This window comes from Cebidichthys violaceus, unplaced genomic scaffold, assembly GCF_023349555.1.
Source record: "Cebidichthys violaceus isolate CVI_PGR_0920_01 unplaced genomic scaffold, fCebVio1.0.p SCAF_7, whole genome shotgun sequence".
NCBI lineage: Eukaryota > Metazoa > Chordata > Actinopteri > Perciformes > Stichaeidae > Cebidichthys > Cebidichthys violaceus.
Window position 1 is genome coordinate 15,246,738 of NW_027176927.1, and position 22,713 is coordinate 15,269,450.

General features: G+C 39.7%; 3 protein-coding genes across 6 annotated transcripts in view; 2 read left to right on the forward strand and 1 right to left on the reverse strand.

The window, feature by feature from the left end:
- Window positions 1–2,503: 2,503 nt before the first annotated feature.
- The window catches only part of trip13 (thyroid hormone receptor interactor 13), a 38,045-nt gene continuing 17,835 nt past the window's right edge, over window positions 2,504–22,713 (reverse strand). Inside the window, exons 1-14 of one of the 2 annotated variants that reach the window (XM_068736434.1) lie at window positions 8,392–8,496; window positions 8,130–8,213; window positions 7,698–7,857; window positions 7,437–7,563; window positions 5,929–5,984; window positions 5,745–5,835; window positions 5,581–5,653; window positions 5,431–5,494; window positions 5,261–5,347; window positions 4,968–5,074; window positions 4,636–4,789; window positions 3,725–3,837; window positions 3,526–3,595; window positions 2,504–3,446 (exon numbers count right to left, since the gene is read on the reverse strand). In XM_068736434.1, the coding sequence (XP_068592535.1) occupies window positions 3,351–3,446; window positions 3,526–3,595; window positions 3,725–3,837; window positions 4,636–4,789; window positions 4,968–5,074; window positions 5,261–5,347; window positions 5,431–5,494; window positions 5,581–5,653; window positions 5,745–5,835; window positions 5,929–5,984; window positions 7,437–7,563; window positions 7,698–7,857; window positions 8,130–8,213; window positions 8,392–8,396 (1,287 nt within the window). In that variant the 5' untranslated portion in view covers window positions 8,397–8,496 and the 3' untranslated portion in view covers window positions 2,504–3,350. Of the gene's footprint in view, window positions 3,447–3,525; window positions 3,596–3,724; window positions 3,838–4,635; window positions 4,790–4,967; window positions 5,075–5,260; window positions 5,348–5,430; window positions 5,495–5,580; window positions 5,654–5,744; window positions 5,836–5,928; window positions 5,985–7,436; window positions 7,564–7,697; window positions 7,858–8,129; window positions 8,214–8,391; window positions 8,497–22,713 lie in introns of those variants that run through there. The other variant, XM_068736431.1, reaches the window with a different exon arrangement.
- Window positions 8,566–14,083, forward strand: brd9 (bromodomain containing 9). Of its 3 annotated transcripts, none has more exons than XM_068736428.1 (17): window positions 8,566–8,713; window positions 9,346–9,566; window positions 9,655–9,783; window positions 9,877–10,031; window positions 10,119–10,178; window positions 10,886–11,030; window positions 11,168–11,278; window positions 11,438–11,625; window positions 11,722–11,854; window positions 12,026–12,101; window positions 12,176–12,271; window positions 12,386–12,518; window positions 12,603–12,714; window positions 12,842–12,898; window positions 12,985–13,090; window positions 13,460–13,630; window positions 13,794–14,083. In XM_068736428.1, the coding sequence occupies exons 1-17, from the start codon at window positions 8,665–8,667 to the stop codon at window positions 13,883–13,885; spliced, it is 2,034 nt and encodes a 677-aa protein (XP_068592529.1). In that variant the 5' UTR covers window positions 8,566–8,664; the 3' UTR covers window positions 13,886–14,083. The 3 variants fall into 3 exon arrangements, with proteins under 3 accessions (XP_068592529.1, XP_068592530.1, XP_068592531.1); XM_068736429.1 differs by having other exon boundaries at window positions 12,179–12,271; XM_068736430.1 differs by having other exon boundaries at window positions 11,498–11,625.
- Window positions 16,382–22,081, forward strand: zdhhc11 (zinc finger DHHC-type containing 11). The gene is made up of 11 exons (XM_068735856.1): window positions 16,382–16,622; window positions 17,380–17,598; window positions 18,063–18,241; window positions 18,353–18,454; window positions 18,563–18,687; window positions 18,801–18,956; window positions 19,048–19,160; window positions 19,246–19,295; window positions 19,377–19,440; window positions 19,528–19,600; window positions 20,602–22,081. The coding sequence occupies exons 2-11, from the start codon at window positions 17,380–17,382 to the stop codon at window positions 20,739–20,741; spliced, it is 1,221 nt and encodes a 406-aa protein (XP_068591957.1). The 5' UTR covers window positions 16,382–16,622; the 3' UTR covers window positions 20,742–22,081.

Below are 22,713 nucleotides of genomic sequence, written 5' to 3' on the forward strand. Positions count from 1 at the left end.
GAAGAACATGCTGTACTTCGACCCACCAGACATCAAAAGCTCTTCAGCAGTTTTACAGTTTGTGTCCTTTGGCAGGGCTTTAAAACGGGGCCGCCCGCAGGACACATGCCAAGAATTATGACTATTCACCTTTAGCTCAGTGTGAAAACAGGAATGTTGTGTTAGTGTTTAGTAAATATCCCACTCCTGTGCAAATCATATTCAAAACGAGGGTGGATGTTACTTTGATCTTTATTGTGTTATAAGGCATAAACTTTTATTATGTGCTTAGTGTCAGACGTTCACTTGCTCACTGTTCCAAAGTGCTGCTGCCATATAAGAAATCACGAAACCTTGTCCTTTATTACCTAAACAAAGCAGCTCTGCCTGGAGGAACATAAGAGACATGCATTCATACATCATATTTTCTGTCAAAATGGTACTTTATCATAGTATCCCAGTTTCCCTACCGTACCTTGATGAATGTAGAGTGAAGCTGCATTGCTCTTCCTGTCAATTTGCCTGCCATTTGACTTTTCACAGACTTCTCTATGGCTGACAGAATGAGCCGACATTTGCATAGCTCATTGATGGCGGCTTTCTTTGATCCTACTAGCCGTGCCTAATTATCACCATTTCTTCATGCAGCCTGGATCCCAGGATTCTGCCTCTTTACAAGGTATCTCTCTCCCTCATCCTCTTTCTTCCACTCCCTCTAGCGTCCCACTCAAACGAATGACATACATACAGGATGCAAAAAAAATCTCAAACAGAAACAACTGTTTCTGTTTGGATTGGGAACAGACATAGGGGTAGTTGAGGTTGTCTTTAAAGAGCAATGCTCACTTGGATACAAGTCCTGGTTTATCATCAAAGGTTGTCATGTCGATGAAGAATTGAGAAGCCCTGACACAGAGTACGTTTTATGGGCTGTTACGTATTTGCATAAAGGATGTGGATCATTATACTAGTGCAGGTTTTTTTCTAAACGTGCTTCAATCAATTAACTTTAAAATCCTCTAAAATATCATATCTATGTAGATCATAACCTCTTTAAAACTCTAAGAAATGAGTGCAAGTTTCCATGGTTTGGTGTGCAGCTCTGTTCAGTTTCTTCTTAACATGCCTATAAGCATGTGTGTAAGTTAATTCCCTCACGATGTGAATCACCATTGGCACATGCAGCAATATTCCATTGCTTTCAGCCATACCTGAACAACGGTTGAGAGGATAAACATCAGACTGTTTGTTTTGTTTGGAGTTTTCTGCCATTTTGAAGCTGCTTGAAACGGTGATAAAACTCTGTAACAATAAGGCTTTTGACTTTTCTTCACGCTGCGTCTTGATTGCTCTTTAACAGCTGCCTGGTTTTGGAGCAACTACAGTCAAAAGAAGAAAAAAAAAAAATGCCTCCAGACAGAGCAATTATGGTTTTATTTACCATGCCCGCTCCTACAGCTCTCCCTTTCTCTATCTTGCCTTTTTCTCTTTTCTTTGTGATCACTGATGAAAAGCTTGAGCTTCCTTGTGTGATTCATCTCACATAAAAACTTGAATGACATACTGTATAAAAATAGTGGGCGCCTAACAATTAGGTGTAAAAGATAAAGGCATTAAAGGGATAATTCACACAAACAAAAGTTACGTTTCTTGAATCAAATGAAGGCTTTGAGGGAAAATCCATTCTGTGTTTCTTGTAAAACTCAATACTTAAGGATAAAATGTTGTTCCAGATCTTGATTACAGTGTAAGTCTTTTGCTTGATCTTAATAGCAGACAGTAAAATCTAATCCAAAATGTGCTCAATAGAACACCCAAAGAAAGGACATTTTAAAGGTGCCAGTGACAGGATTGAGTAGAAATGAAGCGTGTGAATGAAGATGAACTTGTGTGAACTGTTTGCTATCCTTTTACATTCAGGAAGAGCCTACAGAATCAACCTTTGAAGTGGAGTGAAAAAGCTGTTGCTCAACAACAAACAAAGGGCACATTGTCTGAACCCGGCAGCTGACATGCAAAGCAGCGGAGCATTCACAGAATGCAAAACATGTTCATACGAACAATGGAGCCACTGATGTGTTTGTGTAAACTGTGCATATGATACATTTCATAACCGAATCCTCTTTCAACTGTTTTACTTTTAGGTCAAATTTGTGGCAACGAGTTGCAAACAGTCTGGCAATGTAACTATACATTACTTTGAGTGAAGGACTATCGTGTTCTCTGTACAGTACCACTCTAAATAAAACAGGGATCAGCTGTTTTTACTTCCAGATGTGCAAATGTGCATTTTATATCTGTGAAGGTTTATTACTTTACTCATTAAAGATATTTAGATAACCAAAAAAATTTTTTCTGGTATTGTGGGCTTTTTCACTTACTGCCTTTATTGTATTTATCACGTCTCATAAAATACAGTATATAAAATCAGTCTTTCCATGTTTAAAACTGTATGACAGTATCTGTGCGCCACCAAGTGGTGACCTAAAGGCTTTGCTAAAATCTCCAAAATGAATCTGCAGCATTTCAACAACACACAAGAGCATAAACGATGCTGTTTATTACAATGCTATATACAAAATAAAGTCGTAATGAACACATGCACTCAGAGAGTTTGAAGACGATTTGATGTTAACATAAATATAGAACTGACAAAGATAACTGAACATTTCTAAGTGATGGTCTATGAGGAACATCCCTTTTTTAAACTGTATAAAAATGGCATGTTTAAATGACAGTTCACATTTTTCAACACAAGTTGGTATCATAGCACACATAGCTCACTCTACAGATCCTGTGGATTATCTCAGTGAGCTGACAACTTGTAGGAGAAAAATGAACAGCAGAAAATGGAACCAGTTAACAAAAACATATTGCCATCTCAATGAGATATCCTCAATAAAATCCATAGACTGAGCTAATGTGTACACAGTGATTTGAATTAAAGTACAAATAACTGATGGCAATACAAATGTGAACTATCCCTTTAACATAAATACTAAAAGAAGCCAGCACTGTTAAGGTTAAAGCTGAACATTACATAAAACTACCACTTTGAAACTAAGAACAGAGTAAACACAAAAAATGCAAGCATTGGGTACTCCATCCTAAACCAAACTGCCTGTACTGAAACCGCCGTTTAAAGTAGTAGCACCAACAGAATTTACCTGAACAAAGACTTATAATATAGATAGCATTTGTTAAAACAATGTTACTTGCCAATATGTTTATCACATTGCTGCCAAATGAAAGGATTAAGCTTTATAAAAAAAGATGTGAGGGGTTGTAGTTTTCCATACTACAAACAAACAAGGCATGGGATTGAGAGCTCACAAACAATCGTGTGTCAGCCTTTGGGCATTGTAATAAGTTCAGACATCATTGACCAGGTTAGCCTTTTCCTCCATCTGTTTATCCACTGCTTGGTCCATCGCCTCCAGAAACCTCTCAAGAATTACCGTTGGTGTCTGCAGGCGAACAAACTACATTAAAAAACAATATGACTCTTTTCCTCCTTCAATCTGTAGAACAAAATCAAATACTTACCTTTACAAACAGTGCGTGGGCTAGAAATGGTAACTTCCTGAGAGCTCTTCCACTCAAACCTTTGCTCTTCCTGGAAATGAAAAGAAAAACAAAACATTAGCCCCAGGCTGTTTCAGCTCTCACAGGCACTCAATGTTTAGACCACAGCACCGAAACGGTGTGATCTGGGTTCTATTGCATTATGGGAGGCTTTACTCACACGGCAATGTTCCTCAGGTTCAGACTGTGTTCGGACACCTCACTCTTTGCAAAGCCCATCGTCTCCAACTCAAACATGCTAAACAGCTGCTGCCGGGGGTAGATAATCTGGCACTGCACATATCAGAGAGATATGGGAAATCCATCAACTCACCATATTAAATTCAAGTGTTGCTTTTTGAAGCATGTTGATAATAAAGTTAAATATTCTAAGCATCTTTTATATACAATTTAAATATTCCTCCTACTTCATATTATACTGGATATCAATATTAATTGTAACTGGTCAGTAAGTTAATTATTGAGCCTAACATTTTTATTTTATGTAAACAAAAGCAAAAAAAAAAGCAATTTGATTTGTTTGTTTCAATCCATATAATAATAAAAAAAAAGCTGCTGCTCTTCCACATTTCCATCACAGGAAAAAGAAATATCCTCTCTCTCTTTTCTGTTTTGGCAAATGGAATGGCCTTTTTATCCGAATTGCTCCATCAAGTTGCTGCCCTAAATATTGGGAGGATTTGGGGATGGAAGTCTTGCTCGAGGGCACTTCAACACGTGGACAAGAGAAGCCGGGGATCGAACCGCCAACCTTTTAATTAGTGGACAACCTGCTCTACCCGCTGAGCCTTGCTCCCCACAGCCATCATAATTCTGTCACGTGTCAAGATATTGACCTACAGAAACTAGTGAAACTATCCTACCCACTGGCACTTAAGTCTTTTTTTTTTAAGATGAATAAGTTTGAACATGGAATTGTTAAACATTGTTACGGCAGATGTTTTTTATGCATCTATTTTTTTATTTGTTTCTAATTATCTAATTTTTGTTATCAATTTCCAATGCATATCCTGAATATCAATGTGATCCCAAAAAAGAAAAGGGAAAATGGTTGCTCAATTGTTGGGTCACCTTCATCAGCTCCTCCAGGCAGGAGAGGTAGATGTTGTAGATGCCCTTCTCAGATGGCGGTCCGATGTACTGCTTGATGTCAGCTCTGTCCACAAACGCCAAGTCGATCTTTTCTGTCACATTGGACGTCGTCAGGATCACCACGTTGGAATGTCTGAAATATGAGACCGAAAGTCAACTTGTGTAAATAAGACAAAATACATTTTGATGGATAGATTTCCCAGTGAAAACAGTAATTAAGAGTGATTGTAAGAAATAAAAACGAAGGCTTCCAGTGTCATATGCTATAAGAGAGGTTTTGAAAAAGTACATAGACCAATTTGCTTCCTGACCGTTTGATCTGGTCCAGCTGAGTGAGAACGGAGTTGACCACTCGGATGGCGTCAGAGGGCTCTGTTCCCGCCTGGCAGGCACTCCTAGCTGCTGTCAGGCTCTCCACCTGCCATAAAACATGTTCACAAGAGGAGCAGTCTTAGTCACAGCAAAGACACTATTGAACACAAATGAACTTGTACAACAAAGCTTTCGGTTTTATCGCAAGCAAATCATCAATACATTAATTGTAGGAGCTCAGTTAAGACAGACTCCAAAAATCAAGTTAATTTCCCTGAAGCAGAGTTTTTACCTCATCAATCAGAACAAACACAAGAGCATCTTTGTCATCTATCAGTTGTTGGATCTTTTGAAACATCTTCGTGACCAGTTTACCACTCTGTAACAAAAGAGGCATGATGGGAATACGTTCTAAAACATGCTTCAATCTAACAATGGAACATAAAAAGAAGCCAGGTGTACCTCTGAGAACCACTTTGAGAACAAACTGTGGCTGTTTATCTCGACAAATTGCCCATAAGAATACCTGCAGGGACAAGAGTGTCTTTTGAAATGAAAAGAGCAGGTGCACTTTCTGCTACAGCCGTTTCACATAAATGAGGTTTGACTTACCGACTTGACAGTCTGATTGACAGCTTCTGGGCCAGAGCTTTGCACAGTGACGTTTTCCCTGTGCCCGGGGGGCCTGAACGTAGGCGCACACACAAAATGATGAATCGGTTATGTTACGCACATCCTCCCTGGGATGACCTCAACTGATAAAAATAGTTATTTACCGTGAAGCAGCACAACACGGTTCCACGAAATCAGGTTACTGTCGACCTTTTTGTCTGAGAAGAAAATTGTTGTTGTGATGTAATCCAGGAGCTGCAGGAAAGTGAAAACAATTGGAAGTTTAGCAGTGATGGGTGAAAAAGTTATGCCATCATTTTCTCTCAACTGCTATTTTCTTATTTTCACCTGGGTTTTGACTTGACTCTCGTACACCAGACTCTCCCAAATCCCATGGAATTCAGCTGTTAAACAGAGATTATGTCATTTTAGGGGAATATTCAGCAAATATTGAATTATAGCAAACCAAAGCTAATAGATAGATGCACATTAACATAATGAAACATACAATATAACTCACTTATTGTTACTTTAACTATGCCTTTACATTGACGCTTGTGGTGGAAGAAAACTATTCAATAGTACCGAGTGAGTCCTATGATGCTGAATACTGAAACAAGAAACTGAAAATTGAAAATTGAAGAAAGAAGTTTGTCTTTAATAAAGTATTTATTCTCTGGCCAGAGAAGACTTCACCGTCATACAAACTGCAACACAGTCCGCAGAGGATGAGCCAAGAGTTCAGTTTGTCTCCTGCTGGGGGTTGCAGTTTAACCAGAGAATGTTGAGGTGTGAAGATTCTCAGAGATAGGCAAGGGTAAAAAAAGACACATGTCTTTGTGTGACAAGGCTCAGAATATGAAGGGGATGACTGGTAGGGTCAATGGGGAGCTTGAAACTGTTGATCAATTGTATCTAATGTAAATACCTGAGGTTCCCCCCTACTGTGTACCTAAAGCTACATCCATACTACTCCGTTTTCGTTTGGAAACGGAGTTTTCAAATGAAAACAATCTCCGTCCATACAGTTCTTCTGCAACCCTCTTATCAAAGCAAAAGGCAGAGATACCCCACATGGTCCTGTTACCACTCTCCTTACACAATCATATGTCACATATATAGTATTTGTTCGTGAGTAAGGCACATAAACTAAATCACAGTAGAAATGTACTAGCACAGCTAAATGTTCTATCACACGCTTGAGCTAGCCTTTATCTTGCTTTCAATAATGAAAACGTATCCCATATAAGCTTAAAAGATCGTTAATTGCAGTTTTCTTCACAACAGGTAAAGAAGGCGTTGGATTCATGTTGATTAGAATGGATTCCAATGACATCAGCATCAACCAGATATAGCGGAGGCAGTGTATATGTTGGCCAATAGTAACAAGAAATTACAGAAAAGAAATGCCAAAATAGGTTGGGGGTAATTTAGAAACATTGTTTTGTTTATGTTATCAGATGTTTTAAACTCTCAAATATCAATATCTGTATTAGCCTCAAAAGTCCAGTATGAGATATGATAAGATAAAAAAAACTTTATAAATAGAGAACGTAAAAGAAAGAAATAGTAAGAAAGTGCTTGTGATACATATAGTGAAATTAAGAAAGACAAGGAAAGCCTCCATTCAAGCTCTATGTTTAGCCAGATTCTGTTGAAAATATAATGGTTTGTGACATACTGAGGACATGGACAGCATGAATCCAAGCTGACCACGGCCCCTCTTCTCCATGAAGAACGACAAACTTTTTACAGCCACCTCTGAAGCCTACAGGGAGTGTCAATCAATTTCAACTGGAAATAAATCAAACTGAGAAAGCATGAATTTCTCAACGCGTGTTATTGTGCAGCGTCACCTGCTGGCAGCAACCAGTGATTGGCTGCTGAAAGCTCCTCATCCTCCTCCAAACTGAGCGTGCTGGGTCCATCCTCATTCAGGGTGAAGATGTGAACGGAGACAGAGCAGCTCTTCAAATCAAGGGGCTGAGTGGGTGAGAAAAAAGTTAATGAAAAAAAAATAAACAACTGCAAAGCATGATTACTTCGTCCATTACTTCTGAGAAAAATAATAATATAGACGGTGGAAAACATTCACAAAGCAAATCAAAATAACCGACCTGTGTTACCAGTTCCTCTTGATCGACTATAGCCACAGATTCCACGTGTTTCTGCAGGAAGTCCTCATCAAACTCTGCCCATCTGTAGTTCCCAAAAATCATGCTGTGGCGATTCAGTAGACCCAGAACATGTATCCTCACCTCAGACAGTTTAGCTGTGCTGAAATGTGAACAAGAATGGGAGAAAAAGTCTTGCATTTACATAATTTCATCATTTTCCCACATGTGATTGCTGATACCATACCAATACGAATATTGGTTTAGACTCTTAGAAAAATAAGACTTCATGCATTTCAACAATGTAATTTTTTGGAAAATGTATTCAGTTGTTAAATAGTCGGCTAACACGAATACCCCAAAACATGATTTCTCAGCGTCTGTCTTTTCATTCACGCATTCACTGACATGTTTTGAACTACTCTGCGAACCCACCTGTGAGATTTAACATGGACCTCCACATGAATGTTTTGTTTCGGGTTTTCCAACTCCATGCTGTCACCGTCCATCCCTGTAAAACTGTGGACAAAAGGGCAAAATTCAGAACTTTAAAAAGCAGCATTTCTATTTCGTTAACCTAAGCTAAGTGTAAGTTGACGATGTTGTAGCTAGCTAACACAGCTGGCTAACGTTAACATCCTTCTAAGAGTGAAGGTAAACACTTTGCTACGTCGACAAACCGGAAACCATAACTTACACCATTTACGTTATCAATCTGAGGACTTGCATCAACAAAATTCCTGCTACTCAAGAAACTATCTACAGTTCGCTGTACTGTCAGAAAGCCGACAGTCACTCGAAATTAGCGCGCTGATTTCTTACACCGGAAATACATCATTTGTTTTGGGTGATCACTTCCGCCTGTCGCGAGCTTTCTTGCTGCAAAGGTTTGTTAGGTCTGGACCAACGCTAGCGACCATTGGCAACATAATTGGAGTAAACAAGAATCGTCTTCTATAAACACGGAGAGATGGGGAAAAAACACAAGAAACATAAACCGGAGTGGAGAACAGTTGATGGTACGTAAATGCATATTTTACTATTAGTTTACCGCTCTGCTTTTTTTCCAGCTAGTTAGCTTTATGTTAGCTAGCTTAGCTGGCTAGCTCAACTGGAAAAGACAGCAGATTTGCTTTGTTGTTGTTTGTGTAAAGGTCTTCACTACCACCACGATGCACGTGCCACATCTATCTGGTTAAATGTCCTGCTAACATTCCGAGTTAATCACTTCTTTATAATCAATATATGATATAATTTACCATTTTTATATTTATTTTTTGCTGTGTCAGTAAGTTCTAATTTAGGTAAGACAGTAAGTTACTTATGTGAAATTCATATTTTCGTGTTTATTTTTTAAGTTGTTATTTACTGTTCTTTAAGTATTATAGAATTACTTCCAACAAAACAATGCAGTTAAATTCAATACAACCCAGTCACACAATATACAGAAAGGGATTTTTCTTCAGATAGAAAAGCTACAACTTAATATAACGTTAGCTACTCTTACAATACACAACCTATTTGGCAAGTAATAGCAGACATGATTTAAAGTATTCCTACCATACTAATGGCAACATCATTCTACATGCTCACCTACTCCTCCCACAACATTTCATCTTTTCCATCTCTTCTATCCCCTGTTTGGTTGTAGACTATGAGGACAAGGCTCTCGAGAAGCCCCTGAAGCTTGTGCTGAAAGTTGGAGGAAGTGAGGTGACCGAGCTCTCGGGTTCGGGCCATGACTCCAGCTACTACGACGACAGATCAGACCACGAGCGAGAACGCCACAAAGACAAAAAGAAGAAGAAGAAGAAAAAGTCTGAAAAGGATAAAGACAAATACGTGGATGATGACGAGAGAAGACGGCGTAAGGTTAGTTTACAAAAGAACACTTTAACTTATGAATCTGCGTTTTGTGCCACTATAAGTCAAAACTAATGATTTTAATTTCATCCTATAGGAGGAAAAGAGGAAGAAGAGAGAGCGAGAGCAGAATGAATCAGAGGCCGCAGCTTCTACTGCTGCCAGCGCCGGTGTACCTGTTGAGCCTTTCACTTTGCCAAAAAGTATAATAAGTATTGGATTGGAGGTGAGTAAAGTTAACTTATGCCTGAGAATGTGATCAATACGTTCTTAATGTTTTTCCTGAAAAGACACTGACATCATGACCATATCTCATCAGCCAGAAGAGAAGAAAAAGAAGAAAGAGAGAGAGAGAGAAAGAGAGAGAGAGTTTGAGCTGGAGCCGGAGCCTGAAGTGGATGAGTTTCACCACAGTGTGAAGTTTGATTTAGACCAACAAGGAGACAGGCCGGTCCGAGCATGCAGGACACAACAAGGAAAGAATACCTGTCTATGAGGACAATATTACATTTTTCATTTGTAAATGTTTATATAAATATCTGTATTTCTTTGCTCAAATGCAGAAAGTGAATCCACTCCTCGTCAACAACTGCTGGAGCACTTTTTGAGGCAGTTGCAGAGGTGAGGAACACTGATTCAGTCTAATGACTGCATCCACCGGTGATGCAGACCTTCTTATGCTACAGCACTGCTCCTTAAGACACCGCCCCACACATGTAGACAAGAAACATCACACATTATTTAGCATATTCCCATGCTATTTACAAAAAGATATTTTTAGACACACTCTACGCGTTTCCTTTTACATCACTCTCAGTTCAAAATTTCACTTTTGCATACAGCACGGTCAAATTGACGAACATTAAATATCCTGAGCGCACACATTGTCTTGAGGGCACAAACACATTTGATTTTCATGGCAGTCCTCTAGAGCATTTGTTGTTTTTTCCATGCAGCACCCACATATAAAATGTTGTAGGGTGCAATAAACATTGCTGCCTTTATGGACTGTCGGCTTTCAGTCTATTTGAGCATTTATTATTGTGAGTGGAGGGGGGGGTCCTGTTGTGGGCGATTTTGCTGTTGTGTTAGCCATAAATTGCTATCAACACTTAAACATGTACATTTACAACACATGTAAATTAGGTCACATTATGATGTGGACTGGTTCATCAAATCACAGCACAAGCGAGGTCCATTCATATTGATCATATTGACCCAACAGATAAGGTGCGCTGATGTGATCAGAACACTCAAAAAGACCACTCTAAACTAATCTTAAGGTCGGTGCTGTATTGAATAACATCACGATTGTCTTGTCTGTCCAGGAAAGACCCCCATGGATTCTTCTCCTTTCCAGTAACAGATGCGATTGCCCCTGGGTACTCAATGATCATCAAACATCCCATGGACTTCAGCACCATGAAAGACAAGATTATGAACAATGACTATAACACGGTTACAGAATTCAAGGTGAGGATACTTTTCAACACAAAGGGAGAGTTTGGATGGTGAATGTGTATTTCTTTTGTGTGTATTGTAAAGGGTAAGAAAGTGTGTGCAGACCAAGTTTGCCTTCATACCTGTTTGAACACTGTTTTTGCCTTCAGGCGGACTTTAAACTAATGTGTGACAATGCCATGGTGTACAACCGACCAGAGACTGTCTATTACAAGGCTGCCAAGAAACTGCTACATACTGGATTTAAGATGATGAGCAAGGTAAAGGGGGGGGGGGGGGGTTTATCATCATCAACAACTTCCTGCTGTCCCTTTCTATTTTCTATTTTTCTATTTTCTACACCATATCCTTATATCCATACATTTCCAATTAAGTAGACGGAATTAAGTGGCCACTTGTTTCCTCTGCCCTGTGCTCAGGAACGGCTGTTGGCTTTGAAACGCAGCATGTCTTTCATGCAGGAAATGGATTTCACCCAGCAGGCAGCCATTTTGGGAGATGAAGACCTTGCAACTGATGTACCTCCTCCAGAGATAATCCCCACCCCAGTGGAATCGGCTAAAAAGTCCAAGAAACAACCAGTTAAAGACATGAAGGAAGTCATCAGGTATTCCTTCTTTGTAATATCTGGAATAAATGTGTCTTTTTGTGTATATAGTATCAGTATAATGACCTGGTAACGTTGTCTCTTCTGTGGTCTCAGTTACCTGTTTGAACCAGAAGGAAACGCTTGCAGCTTGACTGACAGTACAGCAGAGGAGCATGTCCTGGCACTGGTTGAGCATTCTGCAGATGAAGCTCGAGATCGAATCAACAGATACATGCCCAACTCCAAGGTTTTCCTCTTTAACTTATTGTGTATACATTGCCGTTCATACACACTGTTTCTACAAGCTAGAGCTATATTGTATTGCATAAAATGACAAAGTGTTAGTAAGGCTTCCACGCTTCAAGGAGATACTTCTTCAGTGAAGTGACAATATATTTTCTCTCATGTGTGTTTTCAGATGGGCTACTTGCGTAAAGAGCAAGACAGTTCTCTTCTATACACTGTTGTAAATCAGCTGGATCCTGATGCAGAAGGTTTGTTGTCATAGTTTTTTAAACATCTTTCAAATATTCACTACATTAGTATAATTATTCTGAATTTATTGCAGAAGATGAGACTCATAAAGTGGACCTAAGTTCTCTGTCAAATAAGCTTCTACCTGGATTAACCACCTTGGGTTTCAAAGATGACAGGAGACACAAAGGTATGCAGTAACGTGAACTGTTGTTGATTTAATTCATATAAATAACAATCACTAAAGTTTGCCACAAAGTCTATGACTTCAGGTGGATAATGCTTTTCTTCTTGCTCTGTGTAGTAACGTTTCTGAGCAGTGCCTACAACGTTCAGACCCTTCAGAAGAACTCCATCTTTCCAGACCTGCTGCCCGATGAGGTGGACACGCTCTATTCAGCCTACGGCGATGACACGGGGGTACAATGTGCTCTCAGGTAGGGGGACTTCTCTGTTATTGGTTAAACTCAGATCTGAAATGATCTAGTGAAAATAATGTGTCCCCTGTTTTCACTCCGAAGCATACAGGAGTTTGTCAAGGGCTGCGGAGGTGTCACGAAGTGTTGGGTCGACAGGCTTCTGGACAAGATGACCGCGGGTGATCACACTAAAGCTGTCAGTCAAATCCGACAGGTATCTGACTTCTACCTAATACACAGTATTACACACATTACTTCCAGAATTTTCTCAGTCTCCAGACTAGTCTTGACTAGACTAGTCTCCCACCTATTGTCTATGTGATGCTTAATTTACGTTTCAGAAAAGAAACCTCACGCTAAAACCTGATGAAATCAAATCCAACATCTGTGACATGCAGGTATGCTGTAGTTTTTTTTTTAAGCGGTGATGATACGTTTAAGTAGTTGGCCGGCTGTCTGATTGAAGCTGTGTATGTTTGTTTAGATGGCAGACGGCACCGGCCTGGGAGAGAGTGGCTCAGTCCTGGACTTCATGTCAATGAAGAACTATCCTGATATGTCTCTGGAGTTATCCATGCTGAACTCATTAGGTGATTATCCCCATCAACACTGGCTGCATTTACATGTACACTCAAAGTCTTTCATAACATAATCATAGTAGAAATAGGAGTATGGCGGACTTGCATTAATGTGATAAGGCCCTTTGTCGCATTAAGCGTATGTCATGTGTGGAGTCGCAGTATTAATGGGCATTATAGCCACGTAATCACCAATCCTATTAAAATTTGTGGGAAGAGTTTTTACTACATTTTGAAACACAGCAGTGAAAGTACTTGAAGGATACATATCAGAAATATTGGGTATGATGCTCCACTCAGTCTTTTCTGCTTTAAATGGAGGTAGTTGCATGTATTTGTTCACTTACTGTCCTGCAATGATCTTTCCTCTTTCTTTATCAGGTAAAACTGTGAAAAAAGAGCCGGGCAACGAGGAGGGCCAGCAGCAGTTTGAGGATGCAGACAAACTCCTGCAGGAGTTCCAGGAGGCTCAAGTGGACAGAGTCGGCTCCAGGCCCTCGTCCAACTTGTCCTCCCTCTCTAACGCCTCAGAGAGGGATCAGCACCACTTAGGTATCTGCAATAGGAGTAAGACTTAAAAATGCATGATAAACAAGTCATAATACCTTGTTGCTAGATATCAACTAAACCTCCACTTTTCTGCAAAGTCATTGTTTTCCACAGAATAGTAACACCAGTGCAACAGCGTAAGAGCCATGTCTTCTTTATTTTGCAGGGAGCCCACCACACTTGGACCAGTCTGAAATGGTTCATGATCCCTACGAGTTCCTGCAGTCTCCGGAGCCAGAGAGCACAGCCAACAGCTGACCACACACACACACACTGCCATTTTGTTGTCTTGGTGTTAACAGCACTGGTGACTCGGTCTTGGACTGTTAAAGCACTGTGGAGACGGCAGGAGCCTCTGACCTGTTTTAAAGACTGATTATGATTGCACAGAGTGTTTGTAGTGTAATTGTATGGTTTTGTATGAGTGCAACAAATAAATGCTTGCACCTGTATAAATGTGTGTGGTTCAATAAGCATATGAAAAATTATATACGTATATACAGTATATATATACAGTTGTGGTCAAAAGTTTACATACACTTGTAAAGAACATAATGTCATGGCTCTCTTGAGTTTCCAGTTATTTCTACAACTCTGATTTTTCTCTGATAGAGTGATTGGAACAGATACTTCTTTGTCACAAAAAACATTCATGACGTTTGGTTCTTTCATGACTTTATTATGGGTTAACAGAAAAAGTGACAAAATCTGCTGGGTCAAAAATATACATACAGCAACATGAATTAGCAATTTTGGTGACTTAGAAAGTTGTGTCAATGAAATGAGCTTCATAGCATGGCCTCTTAACGTCTTGTGAGTGATTATGAGTGACTACAACTGGTGACTTCTCTGAGGCCATTTAAATAGGGCTCATTGGATACAAACGCCCACAAACGCTACAATGGGAAAGTCAAAGGAGCTCAGCATGGATCTGAAAAAGCGAATCATTGACTTGAACAAGTCAGGAAAGTCACTTGGAGCCATTTCAAAGCAGCTGCAGGTCCCAAGAGCAACAGTGCAAACAATTGTTTGTAAGTATAAAGTGCACGGCACTGTTTTGTCACTGCCACGATCAGGAAGAAAACGCAAGCTATCACCTGCTGCTGAGAGAAAATTGGTCAGGAGGGTGAAGAGTCAACTGAGAACCACCAAAAAGCAGATCTGCCAAGAATTAGAAGCTGCTGGAACACAGGTGTCAGTGTCCACAGTCAAGCGTGTTTTGCATCTCCATGGACTGAGAGGCTGCCGTGCAAGAAGGAAGCCCTTGCTCCAAAAGCGGCACCTTAAGGCTCGACTGAAGTTTGCTGCTGATCACGTGGACAAAGATAAGACCTTCTGGAGGAAAGTTCTGTGGTCAGACGAAACAAAAATCGAGCTGTTTGGCCACAATGCCCAGCAATATGTTTGGTGGAGAAAAGGTGAGGCCTTTAACCCCAAGAACACCATGCCTACCGTCAAGCACGGTGGTGGTAGTATTATGCTGTGGGGCTGTTTTGTTGCCAATGGAACTGGTGCTTTACAGAGAGTAAATGGGATAATGAAGAAGGAGGATTACCTTCAAATTCTTCAAGATAACCTAAAATCATCAGCCCGAAGGTTGGGTCTTGGGCGCAGTTGGGTGTTCCGACAGGACAATGACCCCAAACACACATCAAAAGTGGTAATGGAATGGCTAAATCAGGCTAGAATTAGGGTTTTAGAATGGCCTTCCCAAAGTCCTGACTTAAATCCCATTGAGAACATGTGGACAATGCTGAAGAAACAAGTCCATGTCAGAAAGCCATCAAATTTAACAGAACTGCACCAATTCTGTCAAGAGGAGTGGTCAAAGATTCAACGAGAAGCTTGCCAGAAGCTTGTGGATGGCTACCAAAAGCGCCTAATTGAAGTGAAAATGGCCAAGGGACATGTAACCAAATATTAGCACTGCTGTATGTATATTTTTGACCCAGCAGATTTGATCACTTTTTCTGTTAACCCTTAATAACGTCATGAAAGAACCAAACTTCATGAATGTTTTTGTGACAAAGAAGTATCTGTTCCAATCACTCTATCAGAGAAAAATCAGAGTTGTAGAAATAACTGGAAACTCAAGAGAGCCATGACATTATGTTCTTTACAAGTGTATGTAAACTTTTGACCACAACTGTATATGTGTGTGTGTGTGTGTGTGTATATGTATATATATATGTATGTGTGTGTGTGTGTGTGTGTGTGTGTGTGTGTGTGTGTGTGTGTGTAAACAAAGGACCTGTCAACCAGTAATAAAACTTAGTGCATTTGCAGTAAAAGCATGTTGTAAGATGCTCCAGCATCTTAGTAAAGATGCACTGCTGAGTGCTCAGATTTGTGCAGCAGTAAACTCGCATGAATAGGCTTTCATTGAGCAACGTTTGCTATTGTCTCACTATGAGATAAACAATAGGGAAGTGAAATAAAGCAACATACATGCAGTATACATTGACACTCATGAGAAATTTGAGATGAAATTCAGCTGTGAAAGAATTGGGCTTTATTCTTGAAAGCAGAAGTGTCATGTGGATATATGTGTGTTTGCAGCTCGCTATTGCTCTCATGGAAATTCTCCAGAATGAGTTTGATCTGCAAACTAGATGCGCAGATACTCGTGGACAGAGTCAGTGGGGGGCAACGATCAAAACAAAAAAAGCTCCGTATCTTGAGCAGAGCTGTAGTGCACATGCGCAGTAGGGCTGTTTCCATAGCGCCGCTCCGACCTGCTGAGTTGATTCTTCAACTTCTGATTCACGTCCTTCGGTGACACGAATCAAAGGACGTCGGAGCATTTTAATCGTCTCTACGGGTGTTTTTTAATCGCTTTTTCCGGGCGACGTGTTTTTGTTCACTGACTTTTGCATATTCGAGCACGTGCTCTACTGATAAACTAATCATTTGGTATCAAGCGATGGTTCTCCGTCTGTAATTGAACAGGAGCATATTGTTTTAACCTCATGGTCGCTTTCTTTCAACGGCAAAAGTAAGTAATTCTACATTGATTAAAACTCCTTATAGACTGTGCTATTGTGATATGAAGCCCGTACAGGTTATTGTTGGCATGAATTTTTATTATACATATATTTTAAGCCGTAAAAATGATTTGAACAGTGAATTTCACACAGAATGCAGGGTGAGCTAAAGCAGACCACCTTTAATTAATCATAGTGTTGTGTCAGGCATAAGGCCAGGAGCAAAACATGTGAGTACAAGACCTTATACAAAGAAAGGGATGTAGCACTTTGTGTGACTCTTTTACTCTGGATCAGCTGTTTTCTTTACGCAGCTCTGCCAGTTCATTAAGTAAAGTTATCTAACACTAATGCACATCAATACAACAGTTTGGTATTAAGTCCAACTGTACCTTCATGATGTTTAGTTTTTGTTGCAACAGTTTGATGGTTAAACTTTATGGTCATGTACTTGGTACTTTTGTTGACTAATATTCCTGATATTTTGTCCACCCCATATATACCAATGAGGTTAAACTATGGCTGTTGAAATATTTGCCAGTGTATTAGGCATTCCTAGCTAAATGCAGTCTGAGTATAGGTCCACAATGGCTGAACAGTCACTGTATCATTATGCTCAACTCATTTTCCTAACTCATTTCCCCAGCAAATACAGCCATACTCTGCTGGAGCTAGACTTACGTGTAGTATGTCTAATGTGTGGATGGATGTTTGATGGTGCCTGCAAGAAGATCCTTCTCATCTGACTGATGTATGTTTATTCTCTAGATGAACTGCTTCAGCCAAAAGCTGAGACGCACATCTCCCATGCGTGGCAGCAGTAGAAACGAGCTGGTCCCCTCTAAGCCTCCCAGGATGAACGGATGGTCATGGCCCCCTCAGGCTTTCCAAGTGGTTGGCTGGCTGGTGTTCAGCTACCTTGCCATAGTCAGCTTTGGCATCTATATCCCTCTTCTGCCTCTGCCATGGAACCATGTGCTCTATGCTGTATCCTTAACACCCAGCTGAAATGTTGCTGTTGTAGTAGTAGCTGACTGTTAAGTGTGCATCAATGGGTATTTGAGTTTTGAATATGGAACAAACATTAGTCTCTGCTACGGTTTTTGTTTGGACTGCGAGACAAGGATGTTGTTGTGTGGCCTGTCTGTATGGGCTGCAGTCACACCAGATGTGACTCTGTCTCCGTTACTGTGGTCTCTATGAAGCCCAAAAGACATAATCAGTGGTGTTTTTGTCACATGTTGAATGCTGCATGATGTCAACACTGGTTTGTTTAACTGAGGCTTCACTCAGCCATAGGAACAGTTGATTTCTTCATTTCTCACACAAAAGATCCACTTGTATGCAGTTTCTTTTACACTTGGGCCAATTACTATTCTGCACTATATTGTCACATATTGCAGTATTTTTCTAATGTTATTGCTATTTTCCTTGACTCTTGTTGTGTGCAGTTGACTGGCATAGCATTTATTGTACACTTTTTCGCCCATATTGCTGCTGCGACAATAGACCCGGCGGATGTCAATGTGAGGGCCAAACGGAGCTATTCCAGTCCAATGGCGCTTTTTGACAGGACTAAGCAACCGCATGTCATCCAGGACCTACACTGTTATCTATGTGATGTCAAGGTGTACGTATTCTCTAATGTGATTTCAGCTCTCTCTAAATTAGTAGCAATATAGTTTGGCAATCATACAAAAGTTGTATTTTATGACGTTTAACATAATCAATCTTCACGTAGTGGGCCCAAAGTAAAACACTGTGGCGTTTGCAACAAGTGTGTGGAGGACTTTGATCACCATTGTAAATGGCTGAACACCTGTGTGGGTGGCAGAAACTACCGGTAAGAGAACGTTGTGGATGGACTTTCTGTATCTGACTTAATTTCTGATGTTTAAATGAAAGATGGAATGCTTTATGAACTAACATCGGTGTTTGTGTGTGCCTTCAGGTGCTTCTTTGTGGCACTGTCCTCTGCTATGCTCGCCGTTTTCCTGCTCGTTGTTGTGATTTTTTTCATATTTATTCAGCATTACCTGGATCCAAACAGCCTGCGGACAGCCCCACAGTATGACAGTGAGTCACCATAATATTGAGCTTTTTTAAAAACAGCTTTGATCACATTTTTGGTAATTGAATCATTTAAAGCTGTTTGAGGGTTATTCTTCTTTTTGTCCTTCTTTCTATAGGTATGCTGGGGAACGGTACCTGGCTGGTGTTTTTACCCTTAGCACCCATAAAGACTAGTTCGGCTGGTCTCCTTATATTAGCGTTCACAACAGCCATGCTGAGCATCTCCTGCATGCTGCTACTCGGTCATCTGCTGGGCTTCCACTTTTACCTCTGTGAGTCACAATCTTCAAGACACACATTTTATAGGGCTCTTTTCACCTCATCCAGTCATTATTCCTCACTCTTCTCCTCTTGGCTTTACAGTTTATAAAGGCATAAGCACATATGATTATGTAAAGAGGCAGCGCCAAAAAGAAGCCAGAAACATGGAAGCAGGAAATCCACAAGATGCGAAAATCAATAGCAAGGCCCCACAGGTGAGACCTGTCCTTTGCTTCTCACGGACAGTGGTTTGTTCATTGTGCCATGTGTGTTAAAATGTTTCCTTTTTTCTTTTTAAAGAATCAAGAGAGCTCAATTGACTGTGAGCCAGCATTATCACATAGTTCAGGGTAAAAATCCTTAAAGTTCTTATTCTACTCTTTGTAAAGCTAGTTTTGTAGAGAAATAATCCCATTCTGGTTTTCCTGCAGTACCTGCAAATTTGACGATAAAACCCTGCTCACAAGCCGACTTTCAGAGTCCATATGCACTGAGGTAAACATGTCTACTTATATCTCACTTTAAATATTTTACATGCACCAAATAGATAATGCTACATTAAAATGCTGTTTTGTTTTCTAGGTGGAGAACTTTAAGAAATCAGCAGATAAAGAGAATAGTTACGGCACAGAAAATCCCACAAAGAACACAGCAAGTAAGTATTTGATGTCACCTATTAACACTATAGAGTGCTGCAGGAATGAGTGCTAAAACCTGAAAATGAGTTAGCATTTTTGCCCTTCCAGTCCCCTTGTCTCGAAAGTCATTGTTCTTTTGAATGGGTTTTTGGTTAGATGCCTGAAATAATGTCTGTGATTAACACAAGCTTGAGAGATTCATGTTCTTTGATATAAAATACGTCAGTAGATACCCCTCTCATGAATTTTGGAGCTTTTACGTGTCTTAAAAAAGGTGGTTGCTAAGAAGTGGCTAAATGAGACTACTAAATGTCATCACGCTGACTAGTCGGCCTTCACAGCCTTGTTGTGTATACTCACGCTGATGCGACCGTGGTGTGGTTCATTTATAACCCAGTGTTAAGACTATGTCTGGGACTATAGATGAAAAATAGCCTCTTGGCTAACTCTGGTGCATTTACAGCAATGTTTTATTAATGTGCACTGTCCCTAACCAAATAAACCAATACATCAATAAATGTTATTGTTATTTTTGCCGATAGCGTTCACTCTTCAAAAATCATAAAAGTGGTGTTAATTTGTGAAAATGATCTTGCTCAACAAAACATGTAAGTATTACAAACTTGTTTGCCACAGAGCTTATTATCTGCAATATTCCAAAATCCAATAGAAAACTCCCATTGGCTTTTTGTCAGGGCAACCAGTGCAATGCTGACATCTGTGGTTGGCCTACAAAAATACAACATCCCTGCAGCACTCGTTTTATTGTTCTGACCTCATTTAGAAAGTTGTAGGAGCAAAAGTATTAGAAATGCAAAACAAATAAATACACCACCACAAACTACAGGTAGGAAAGGTTTCACATTATATATAAGAGGGTTGTTTGACTGCATTGTAGTGTAAATGAAATGGAAATAAAGGATGCATGCAAATTCATTGCACACAGATCATTTTTTCTGTCACGTTTATTGCAGTTTGTAATTAATACGTATCTCCTTTTGTTTCCTGTGTCTGTAAGAGGAAATGTCTGTGAGCGACAACAAAAGCTGGAGGCCCGACACTAAAGAGGCTCAGAGTGCAAGTGAGCAGTCTGTTCACCGTGTTCCTGGAGTGCAGGACCCTCTGGGAAGCTCAGTTATGACTCCAGATGATACTTAGCAGTAACAAATGTTTGCATGGTGGTGCATCAGGATATGCTGCTCTGAGAAATTATTAATTTATTATGAAGATATGCATCATGACACTGAGTCACGCAACCATGGAGCATTGTTAAGGACAGAGGACGCATTGGACTTGAAACCACAGTTTGAACATGGAACTGTTATTTCATCCAGAGGACATTTTTGTATGCAGTCTGAATAGCTGTGGACCCATCTTTTTTTTTTTTTTAAATCAACACTTTTTTATGAGGGTTGAATTATTTAAAGCATTGTTTTATCTCACTTATGTGTATAGAGAGTCAAAGTCCAGCCCCTCTTTCGTGTTAGCCTTTGTTCCACTAGCCTGATTCAGATAGCTGGATGTACTCTGGCATCTTCCTGAAAAGCTGGAACATGATACTGGATTTTACTATTCGTATTGTGAGTCAAATGGCTATTGAATGATGTAGACAGTAACTTTTAGCATCTTGTCATTTTATCTGATGGCCAAAGAGAGAGCCTTTTATAGTTAAATACATTGTCATTTGTGAGCCACCATATTGTTTTATAAATGTACGTATCTATTTATTCAAGACTTTGAAGAAGGGACAGTAGCAGTGATATCAAGTGTTGTCTAATAGTGTTATAGTTTTTGGCCATTTGTAAGCTGTCACATATTGTCACCATTAGAGGGCTGTGTTACAACCTTCACTTGATGTTCAGGGGAACACAACGAGTAACCTTTTGAGAAAAACAAAAGATGGGGCCAACACACAAAGGAAAAGGCTACCTACTACTTTATAACAAATGAAGAGAACAACAAATAGAAGTAAAAAAGCTGTTCGGGTCTCCAAGAGCAAAACAACAAACAAAAGAAACCACACTAGCTAGAAAACAAAAAGACTACTAAACTCCCTTACTAGCCATGAACCAGGAAACAAACGTAGCGCCAAAGAAATGGCAGAGAACCCCTACAAGGCTTCTTTAAACAAAGTCACCACAACTTTTAAAAACAAAGAATCAGGATTTTAGCAGAGCTGTGTCACGATGCAAGCAGTTAAACTCCAACACAGCAGCAACAACAGACAACTCAACGGCCAAAAGGGGACAAGACCACTGGGATTAGATATGCAGATTCACTGATTGTTGAACAAGATTCAGGTGTGAACAGGCAGTGAGAAAGGGGCTCGGCAGACCTGAAACACAAAGAGCGCTCTCTTCCAGCAAGAGCCCAGAAAAAAATCTGTGGACATAACAGGCTGGTTTTCAAATGATAAGGGAACAGTTTGAGTGGAAATGAAAGCATTTCGTTTTAATCTATATTGTTTCAGAGTGGGTGCCTGTGATGTGACCGATAAATGAGAGAATATTGTTTAGTATAATTTATTATATGGCTTTAATAAAATATTGCTCTACAAATTGTGAGATGTAGTCATTTTCTGTTATCAAATCCTACATAATAGTGTAAAGTGTGACATGGGGCAAATGTATGGGAGGTGTACTGTGTGTATTTTGGTCAATACTGAGGCAATAGTCCAGAGCTTCTTTTGTTTTTTGCATTCCTTGTAATATAAATGCAATAATCCTTTTTTATTATTTGCAATGTCTGAAAGGAAGAACATATCTGCAAGCAATATCAAAAGCCTGAAACCTCAGTTATATTTACATTTGTGTTTACAAAATAAGACCATTAATACATTATATTAATATATAATTGTTTTTAAATATTAATTATTTGCCCTTCCAATTATTTATTTTCCATGAAAGGGGAAATTATTGAGAAAGTCCAAATGAGGTGAAGGTTACTATTAACCACACGGTGGCGCACTCGAAGCAGCTTTGGATAGACTATTATGTCATCCAGTGATTTCGCTCAGTTCGTTTTTTTTATCATGATACAAGCCCTTTATTTTGCTCATAGACATGCATGTTTTTGCCACTTGCCTCTGTCTTTGAATAGTATACCTGAGAGCTTAGAATTACTATATTAT

Bases quoted from the DNA above. Each gene is read 5' to 3' on its own strand.
- brd9 (XM_068736428.1), top strand. From the start codon at position 8,665: ATGGGGAAAAAACACAAGAAACATAAACCGGAGTGGAGAACAGTTGAT. The intron at 10,032-10,118 runs AGGAAAGAATAC...TTGCTCAAATGC, and splicing joins CGAGCATGCAGGACACAACA to AGAAAGTGAATCCACTCCTC. The intron at 12,899-12,984 runs GTATGCTGTAGT...ATGTTTGTTTAG, and splicing joins CCAACATCTGTGACATGCAG to ATGGCAGACGGCACCGGCCT.
- zdhhc11 (XM_068735856.1), top strand. From the start codon at position 17,380: ATGAACTGCTTCAGCCAAAAGCTGAGACGCACATCTCCCATGCGTGGC. The intron at 17,599-18,062 runs GTATCCTTAACA...TGTTGTGTGCAG, and splicing joins GGAACCATGTGCTCTATGCT to TTGACTGGCATAGCATTTAT. The intron at 19,601-20,601 runs GTAAGTATTTGA...TGTGTCTGTAAG, and splicing joins TCCCACAAAGAACACAGCAA to AGGAAATGTCTGTGAGCGAC.